This window comes from Coccomyxa subellipsoidea (genome assembly GCF_000258705.1).
Source record: "Coccomyxa subellipsoidea C-169, whole genome shotgun sequence".
NCBI classification, from domain to species: Eukaryota; Viridiplantae; Chlorophyta; class Trebouxiophyceae; family Coccomyxaceae; genus Coccomyxa; species Coccomyxa subellipsoidea.
In genome coordinates, this window is record NW_005178028.1 from 722539 (window position 1) to 731750 (window position 9212).

At 50.0% G+C, this 9212-nt stretch overlaps 5 protein-coding genes across 5 annotated transcripts; 2 read left to right on the forward strand and 3 right to left on the reverse strand.

Annotated features, from left to right (window-relative positions):
- Positions 1–592: 592 nt before the first annotated feature.
- Positions 593–2437, forward strand: COCSUDRAFT_43923 (hypothetical protein; the record flags this gene model as incomplete). The annotated part of the gene is made up of 6 exons (XM_005644975.1): positions 593–655; positions 1044–1128; positions 1259–1380; positions 1581–1703; positions 1979–2053; positions 2240–2437. The coding sequence occupies 6 exons, from the start codon at positions 593–595 to the stop codon at positions 2435–2437; spliced, it is 666 nt and encodes a 221-aa protein (XP_005645032.1).
- A 441-nt stretch (positions 2438–2878) lies between these two features.
- Positions 2879–5771, reverse strand: COCSUDRAFT_37777 (strictosidine synthase; the record flags this gene model as incomplete). Its single annotated transcript, XM_005644976.1, has 7 exons — positions 2879–3034; positions 3252–3327; positions 3843–3973; positions 4334–4507; positions 4853–5080; positions 5390–5580; positions 5693–5771. 7 exons carry the CDS (start codon positions 5769–5771, stop codon positions 2879–2881), a joined length of 1035 nt encoding a protein of 344 aa, XP_005645033.1.
- An 815-nt stretch (positions 5772–6586) lies between these two features.
- On the forward strand, positions 6587–7801 carry COCSUDRAFT_54335 (hypothetical protein). Its single transcript, XM_005644977.1, has 4 exons — positions 6587–6612; positions 6818–6927; positions 7077–7227; positions 7446–7801. The coding sequence occupies exons 3-4, from the start codon at positions 7112–7114 to the stop codon at positions 7534–7536; spliced, it is 207 nt and encodes a 68-aa protein (XP_005645034.1). The 5' UTR covers positions 6587–6612; positions 6818–6927; positions 7077–7111; the 3' UTR covers positions 7537–7801.
- Positions 7802–7804: 3 nt separating this feature from the next.
- COCSUDRAFT_33988 (hypothetical protein) lies at positions 7805–8111 on the reverse strand (the record flags this gene model as incomplete). The annotated part of the gene is made up of 1 exon (XM_005644978.1): positions 7805–8111. A coding segment is annotated over exon 1 (194 nt), but the record flags the coding sequence as incomplete, so codon positions are not given.
- A 338-nt stretch (positions 8112–8449) lies between these two features.
- COCSUDRAFT_57639 (hypothetical protein) lies at positions 8450–9106 on the reverse strand (the record flags this gene model as incomplete). The annotated part of the gene is made up of 2 exons (XM_005644979.1): positions 8450–8508; positions 8821–9106. 2 exons carry the CDS (start codon positions 9104–9106, stop codon positions 8450–8452), a joined length of 345 nt encoding a protein of 114 aa, XP_005645036.1.
- Between the last annotated feature and the right edge of the window lie 106 nt (positions 9107–9212).

A 9212-nucleotide genomic window follows, 5' to 3' on the forward strand; every position in this document is an offset into this window, starting at 1 on the left:
AGTTTCAGCTACTATTACGGCAGCAGGGGAAGCCCCCGCCCGCCCTTGCCCTTTTCAGGGGCTGGCCTGACATTTTCTAGGACCCATGTCAAGCCGTGGGAGCTCGTGCTTGAATGATTCATGTGAGACTGTTGCAGGAGGGTTGAAAACCTGTGAGGACTTTGTAAGCCATTCCTGCGGACTAGCTGCATCCAGAATGCTCGAGGTGTACTTGATAGAGTTTGTGCACAAAGTAGCTGCCAAACATTAATCTGCAGCTTCCATGGCTGCACGCTGAAGATGCCACGCCGCTTCTAGATCCATTATTTCCAATTGTCCAAAAGCAGACTTTGGTCGTCCTCGACAGAACCTGCACTTTTGATAAACTTTATAGACATCGCTACAGAACCAATCGGAAGAAAATATCGAGTAAATCATTTGCAAACGATCAACATCTAAAGCTTCTTAAATCGCATAAAGAATGGCTCTTTCAATCATGCAGAACCCTGCAATGTCGGCAGTGTCCTTCAAGAACTCAGTAAGCAGCGTCAGGCCGTTCCTGCCTGCACGCACAGTCTCTGTGCCCCGCACACTTAAGACGACGCTCGTCCCGATGGCCCGCGGCCCGTCGCTGAAGCCAAAAAACCAGAAGGGAAAGCTCGGCAACATCGCCAAGGTGAGTTTCTTTGGTTTTCTCTAGTCTACAATGGCACTATAGAAAGCAGGATGTAATGTTAACTTCTTTAAGACCGCTTACCGGCAATGAGAGGGAAAGTCCAATGTTGGTGGGTGATCAGGAACTCCATGGTCGTCCGACATGTGCAATTGCCACAGTCGTGTGCTTTCTTACCCATGTCGTTTTAAGTGATTGCCCCAATCTTGAAAGAGTGTTATATCCTGATCGACAATGGTTAGTGTCATTGTCGCTCGTATCAAACTTATATTTCGGGTGTCTGAATATGCAAGTCTGTCCAACTTCGATCCTTTTCTCGTTTGTTTTTGTGAAGGATCCATTGGATACCACTATGAACCACCATATCTAAACATGTGATATGCTGTTGCAGGTCCAGTATGATGACGCCAAGGAGACAAACCCCCTCCAGAGTGCCTTCACCCGCAGAAGAGAGATCTGGGTTGGACGCACAGCAAGTACGCCCTGAACTTGCATTTCGTCATCATTGTCATCCTGTGATCACCCTGCAACATCAACCCATCACTTCCGATCATGTCAACGCTTTAGGTCATGATACAGTAGACTTAAAGTAATGTGTGTCTGCAGTGACTGGCTTCCTCTCCGCTGTCATTGGTGAGCTGCTGACTGGCAGGGGAGCTCTGGGGCAGCTGCAGCTGGAGACCAGGCTCCCACAGAACGTCATCAACTGGGCAGTCTTCGGAATTGTGGTATGTCTCTTATATACCTTGAAGTGTCTGCTAAACACCCATATCCCATCATGCTTACCTTCAGAGGTTGGAACATATGGCACACCTGTTTACAGCTGAGCAGGCCTCACTCCTTGACTCGTTAGAGAACACCATGAGATCCGAACAGATTGGGTGTGCTGATGTGCCTCTGAGTAATGAGGCTGCTGACTGTCCTGCAGGCATTCAACTTTGTCACAGCCCTGAACCCCTTCGGCCCCACCTTTGACGAGGACAACCAGGCTGATGTCAGGAAGCGCCCTGCTGGCCCCACACAGAAGGCCATGGACCCCTCCAAGCCTGCGGTATGCATCTACATTGCTTGTCACAAGTGTTATTTAAGGACTAGAAAATTTGGTTACCCACAGTTATTGTGAGGCCTGAAACCATAGCATTGATGCCGATCTGTGGCACTGATCTGTTTGTTGCGGCCGATTGCTGCAATCGGAAATATGTACTTTAGCAGCTCTCACTTCAGGGCATTTCAGCTTTTTCTCCAAGCTTGACGGAGCATTGCTTGCAATGAGGAGTGCAATAAGGAGGTTGACAATTAGCCGACAGATGGTAACTTTTGATGCAGGAGTACTTTGGCACATCCAAGGGCTTTGGGTTCACCAAGAAGAACGAGCTGTTCGTCGGCCGTGTTGCCATGCTGGTATGCAGCCTGCTTGCTCTCACTTATGCCTGCTGTTCCTCAAATGTGCAAGCAAAGCTGTATTTTTGGAAGGCATGGACAAACTTCTGTCTTGAGGAACTTTCATTTCTGACATTGAATGCCAAAACTTGCTGAGTCAGTGACGAAGGAACAGAGCAGTCCACTAAAGTTACTTCTGCTGTCCAGGGCTTTGCATCAGAGCTGATTGGAGAGGTGCTCACCAAGGGCAAGGGCCCTCTGGGTCAGATCGGCATCCCCCTCAACACAGAAGTCAACCCCCAGTATGCAACCTTCGCCCTGGCTGTCTGGGTGGGCTTCTTCCTCTTCGCAGCCATCGGCTTCGGCAACTGGGGCCAGCAGGAGGGTGACAACGAGATCTACTGAGCAGCTTAGTCATAATATGTTGCTGTATCAGTGCATGTGAGCTTGGTTTTCAGAATGTATCTTTACTTGTACATGCTCAGTTGTAGTACCAGCAGTATGTCCTGTTGAACTACAATGTTGTCGAAATATAATGGAACAACAGCGTGAAGAGAAGAGGAGAGATGAGAAGAGAAGAGGAGAGAAGCATCTTAAAACTTGTACATGATGATTCATTTGCTGTTTAGTCTGGAGATTTTGCTGTGGGCATGTACAGACAAGGTGTTGAGATGCAGATGAGAACATTCAATGCGTGTTTTTGGTAAGTGAGGCAGAGAAGTAAATTAAACACTGCAATTGCAGTATTAATTGTAACCAATACCTTCAATTCTGACTACTTGTGCTTGTCAAGGCAAAGGACACTCCCTCTCATGCTGGTCATGCAGTAGCAATTTCATAATCAACTCATTCTTTGCCAGGTGTTGGCAAAAAGCTGACATACTCCCCAGCAAGATTTCCAAAGAACAACCGTCCTCTCGACTCGGTTATAGCTGAAACAGCGCTCACATGTGAACCATCTGAGTCATACAATGCTCGCAACGCCTCGCCCTCTGGAGATATCTGCATGCCAAGACACATACTTGTCCAGTCAGTTGAATCTCCATAATCATTTTGGTCGAGATCTTTGAAAGCTCACAGTGTGAAGGAGTCAAGCACACAGAAGTGGAGATCTGTTGCTTGAAAGCTCACAGTGTGAAGGAGAAAAGCACACAGAAGTGGATATCTGTTGCTTGAAAGCTCACAGTGTGAAGGAGTCGAGCACATAGAAGGGGCGTACCTCCACGATGGCACCCCACTGAGGGATGGGAGGCTTGATGTGCTCGGGCAACCAGGCAGCTAGCCACCGCACATACCTAGGGCAAGCACAAGCCGAGCATAAGAAATGACAACCTCTTTCCGGGCCTGCTTCAGTGACATACACCGTACCAATCTGCCTTCCCTTCAATCACTGCTGGCACATCTTGTGGAGTGCCAATCAAACATTATCACTGAAAAAGAGCTTGCAAGCAGAAGCTTAGGTGCCACTCCATAAGACATGCCGGAGCAAGATGAGGGAATGGCAGATATCCAAGATGGTAGACTGGCTCCAACAAGGCATCAGGGGTGCTGAAGATGGAGGGGCAGCACCCGCTTTCTGTATCAGGATTCACACTCATCTCCCGAGCCAGACGTGTGTTTTTAGTTGACATTTCTATTTTCTTTCTCAGACCCACAGTCCCCTTTCGACTGCTAAGCTTCACGACAGATCTTTGGGTACAAAACATCGAAAGGTGGGATTTCACTGATTGCTTGCAGATGCTTGACCACGCAGTTTTTTATATTACTAACGGGGATTGTGTGATTTTCTTTAATGTCTGCAGCCACTCACCTGCTCTCTAGCCAAGCCACGATGGGCATTTTGGGGACCACCAGGCCGACCCAGAAGCTGCCTGAAGAGCTGGTGGTGATGCCATCAGGGAAGCCCGGCAGCTTGTCCACCAATACCTCCCTCTGGCCCGCCTGCACACACAAACCCAGGACACACTTTCATTCCGGAGTATCTGTGTGACCAGGTCAGCAACTTGCGCATTCGCTTTTTGCATGCCCGACCGATAGCCAGCAAGACCAGCCAGGCCATGGCAGTAGATCTATTGATCAAGAAAGGTGCCATTGTCAAACGAGCAAGGCACACATGCTCCCAACACTCTGTCAGGTATTCCTCCTGTGCTCCTCAGGGCACCTCTGGTGAAAGTTTTCAGTTCTGAACTTGAACCTGCACCTCTGCATCACAAGTTGTCACCAATGGTCTTTCAGCAACCTTTGAGCCATTCCTTGGCACATGCATCGGGGCTGTCATGAAGATGCAGGACAGGAAGGCACCTTAGGGCCGGACAGCCACACGCTGTGGACTCGCTGCACGTTTGTCTCCACAACGGCCACAAATGACTCATCCTTACTCAGCGTCACGCCGTTGGCAAACCAGAGGCCCTCGCTGACCACATGTGTCTTGCGCGTCGCCGGGTTGTACGACAGCAGCCGCCCTGATGCCCTCCCCTGCACCGCAGACCTGATGCTTTCACTCCTCCAAACACAAAACACACGCCTTGCACTGCTGGCGCTTGCTGCCACAGCTTGCCTTGTCCTGTAGGTCTCACAGCATGATGCCAAGCCATGGGACAACTTTCCCAGGTTCCAACAGGCCTAGCTTGCACTAGTTTAGATCTGCTGAATTCTCCCCAGCAGTGACACCAATGGTAATGTAGTCATGGACCTAAAGTAAAAATCTTCTGCAGCCTCCTTCCTCGTTGAAACGAAGGTAAGGCCCCTTTCATGTTACCCACAGGCATCTGTATTCCTTTGGTCAGTAGTACTCAGATGTCCAAGGAAGGGGGCACTCACATTGAACAGTGACAGCGTGTAGGCGGCCATGGTGTCCCAGAAGCCCCCGGGGTTCTTGGCAGGGGTGATACCGCGAACAGAGTCGGTGAAATACACAATGCCGTTGGACGCCACTGCCACGTCATTGATGTAGTCAATGGAGCTGCCGGGCGCCACCGGGTCGTCCGCGCTCACGCGAGCTGTCAGAAGCACCACTTTGCCGCTCTCCTTCTCCAACATCACAAGCCCCTGAACTCAATACACTGCACCTGCTCAGTTGTATGAAATCAGAAGCCATGCATTCAGTGCAATGCATTTGCTTCGAGTCAGTGAGTGTGCGCCTGAGATGCTGGGCGGCTATCGCAGAGTCCCTGATGCTTCGCTGAAGGCCCTGCCTCGCAGTGGACTTTCTACCAGCTTAGGGAAGAGCAAATTCTGCGCATGATTGATGCGGCCTACGTAATAATAAATCTCAGTTCATAGCAGGCTTCACGCTGCTGTGAGGCTCCTGGAAGTGTGCTTGGGGAGTAGTCTGCTCGTAAAAGGGTTGCTTCTCACCGAGCCAGCGTTGCACACAATGAGGTTGCCATTGGCATCAAAGTGGAATCCGAGGGGCCGGCCAGAGCCCAGATGCGCAAGCGGCTCCTTCTCCAAGTCATACCCTCCTGCTGCGTTGGCAGGCGCCCTCCACACATAGCCGAACTTGTCCAGCATGTACAGCGAGCCATCCTTGGCCACTGCCACGGATTCTGCGCAGCGCAGCTCGCTGTCAGCATACAGCCATATTCCCAGAGCACTTATAAATGTTGCAGCTCATGCCGGGTGTCGTGCACCGGTAAGGCAGGAGTGCTCAGCACTCACCTGATCCCTGAATCTTCCCCTCGAAGAGTTTGGTCGCCCCACGCAGCTTCTCATTTGAGGCATAGACACCCTGGTGCATGCATCACAAAGGTCAAGATACCACGAGGCAGGCGTTACTATTCTGCCTTTTATAGCACGGATATGCTTGGTAAGTTGGCTGGACGTGCCTTCAGTTCGCCAAAGTTTGGAAGGTTGTCGGGATCCATGAGCTCAACAGGAACGATGGCTGGGTATGGAAGGGGCATGTATAAGCCCTTCTGAAATTTTCCTGCAATAATATAATCATCATCAGTGCTTGCAGATACGAAAAAGGGATATGAATTCAATTTCGTGTCTTTCCATGTGAGCATGTTGAACAGAACGTCGCAAGAGCCATCACCGATAAAGATGCCAGCTGTACAGGCCAGAAGGCCCAAGACTCCAGGCCAGTTAACAGCCATTTTTTCAGAGCGCAATTAGTATTCTGAACAGGCCTGGTAGCCGTTAACCTGCTCAAGTAGGTACGTTGGATAGTGGATCAATTATGAGATCGAATTGTGGCCATCGATGCAGTAACGTTGATTGACTATCAGAACATGCTCAGAACCATTCAATAAACGTCTGAACCATCAAGCCGTGTCCACTGGACGCATCCAACAAGATTCCAAGGGAACTACCGACAGGCGCTTGGCGAGCCAAAGTAGGCTGCACTGCCTGTTGAGTTCCTTCACGTTTGACGGTAGATGAGGCAAAGAACATCATATCCCAATTGCAGGATTGCGTTGCATAGAATTGGCCGCGAGGTGGCAGTGCACGGAGTGGCGAAGGGGGATGGCCCTACGAAATCTGTGTTTGAGGATAGGTCAACAGAGCAGGCAGCCCCTTCAGAGCTTCATCGAGTGCAGGAGATGGCAAAGCAGTCCCACAGTATTTGATAAATTGTGCGTTGCGTTCCTCTGCTTTGCCATGATTGCTATGTATAATATGGCAGCATGCATCCTTAGTATCTGCCCTGTATAGCAATACCAGATGTTACATTTGTGGATAAAAACTAAAGGTCAATCAAAATGTGGTGGAGATGTAGTCTGAGACGGTCTCAGGGTTGGGGTCTATGTGTGACTTGAATTTTTCTTGTCGATGTGGCAGGGTGGACGTCTTGGTGTTCGATACACAAGGGAGGAGGCATAATCTGCGGGGCAGGGAGGGACAACTTCTAGTGGACTTGCTGGCAGAGCATGAGGAGGTCTTAGGATCAGGTGTGGCTAGCCTTGCACGTCTCCTTTGGAGGCTGTTTGCATCTCCTAGCTGAATTTCTGTTGTGAATAAACTCCACACAAATCTGAAGCCTTTCGTGACATAAATATTGCATGGCAGCGGAAAGCTGAGCAGAGCAGTGCCACTGCAGGCGTTGTTGGGCTTTCACCAGAGGGACGAGGGGTGATGGAAGCAGTGGTGTCTATCCCCAACCAGTACCTTGCTCAGATACCTCCACCCAGCCCTGAGGACCTGCGAGCCCTTGTAGAGCTGTCACCCTCAGGCACAACTGTGTCGAAAAAGTGCGCAGCCAACCTCTCGCCACTTAAATGCCTTCAGCAAATGCACTCCGCTATCAGTATATGCAGTGATGTGTGTCTTTGGCAATCTTTTTCAGCAGCATGTGTCACTGGTACAGCTGGTCACCATGAGGATGAACGTAGTCTTTGGCAGCCCTGCATAGCATGCAGTGCATGTACTTGCGCATTTGTCAAGTATTGACAGCATGTGTCTTGTGCAGTGCGCGGCTGGCGAGCAAGATCCTCCTGACATCGGCGCTGGATGATGTGCACATTGCGCTGACCCCTCTACAGCCATGGAGGACCTTGTGATGACCGAGCAGAGGGTGGTTGAACATGCAACAGAGGTCTTTTTAAAGCCTCCCATCAGGCTGCGCTTGTGGGTCAATGGGTAGAAGGTAGAAGGGAATCAATTAGTAATTATGGTCCAGACAGATTTTTGTAATAATAATAATAGAAATGCCATCTAGAACTCTTGTTGCAGAAAGAATCCAGTGGGACAGGACAGATGAGCTTCTCGCCATCTTGATCATGATTTGCAGAGTTGCCATGGCAGTATGTAATAGTCATCTCTCGTAACCATATCTTTCAACGTTACAATCCAATTTATTGGCATCAGTCTGCAAATATGCTGCAGAACCATCCATGGCTCTGCTAGCATCATCACTGAACATACTAATCACCTAAGTGCAAAGTAATCTCTGCAGATCTCTTCTCACACAAGACGCATTCCACGAACGTCCTCTGCGTGGCACTAGTGTACTCTAACAATGGGAAGCTGGGAAGCTCAACAAGGCATGAAGCCAAGCGAGAAAAAATCAAATTGGGGATTATAGAAAAATGCAATGCTTTGCATCCTAGCTGATGTGGCATTGATCCTATGCAGCAGCGACGACAGCAGGCAGGAATGTTCCACAAAGGAGTGTTTTACCTGGATACTGGGGCTCCCAATAACAAGATGCAACTGGGAGACTGGCACAAAATCACAAAATCACCACCACCAACACTGCTGATATCTGGTCGACCAGACTCTTCAGAAAACATATATGTCACTGAACATGCATGCAACAGACACAATTATTCTACTTTCCTCACAATGTGCTGAAAATTGCTTGCTCTGGATCAAGGTGTGTTCAGCACAATATGCTTGCGAAAAGGCACTCTGAAGACCGCCGGCAGCTCTAGCACGTTCTGTTTATTCCTTCTGCTGACGTATCGATGGTATTCACCCTTCCTGACGCAGCGTCCCCCCTGGCTGTCCAGCCTCATCCATAAAGTCATCGGCTGCAGGCAACACAAAATAATTTGAGGCCTGGGCCCCTGCTATATTCATGGCCTCAGAATTTTTGCTGCATCCCAGAGGTCTGCAGCAAAGAGTATTGAAGGACAGGCCTGGCCTGACTTAATGTGCTATCTCAGACGATCAGGTATTGTACGACTGCACGACTCAGTGAAACAAGCCAACAGCCCAGCACAACAGCCCCAGTAAACTACGGAGCGTTGGAATCTATCAAATCTCATCCAACCGAGACGCTCATATAAGCTCATGAAGATGCATATTGATCAGTAAATTTACTTCAAGGTGCCGGTGCTCACCAGTGATGGCATGAAGGGCATCCAGCATGTCAGCATCCGTGACCTCGAACTGCATCGAGCCCGAGTCGGGCTTCTCCAGGGGTTGCATGTCGCGGTCAGGGGGTACGAGGGGTTCTGGCACCGGGAGCTCAGGAGCCAGATCAGGCAGCACGCCATCCTGGAACATGGGCGGCTGCGGGGCAGCTGCCTGGAAGCTGGCACTCCTCTGCGCCAGCAGCTGCGCTGCGCTCTGCACCCGCTGTAGCGCCGGCACACTTGAGATCCTCACCATGGCAGGCCCCTGCATTGGAGGTACAAAACTTAAATAATGAAAGACCAGTCATTCATCACTTTTTGAATCTCCAGGCCCACATTGCGCAAGAGGAAGAAGCTGGTTGGAAGCGTCGAGCTGA

Bases quoted from the DNA above. Each gene is read 5' to 3' on its own strand.
- COCSUDRAFT_54335 (XM_005644977.1), top strand. From the start codon at position 7,112: ATGGAAGCAGTGGTGTCTATCCCCAACCAGTACCTTGCTCAGATACCT. The intron at 7,228-7,445 runs GTGCGCAGCCAA...TGTCTTGTGCAG, and splicing joins GGCACAACTGTGTCGAAAAA to TGCGCGGCTGGCGAGCAAGA.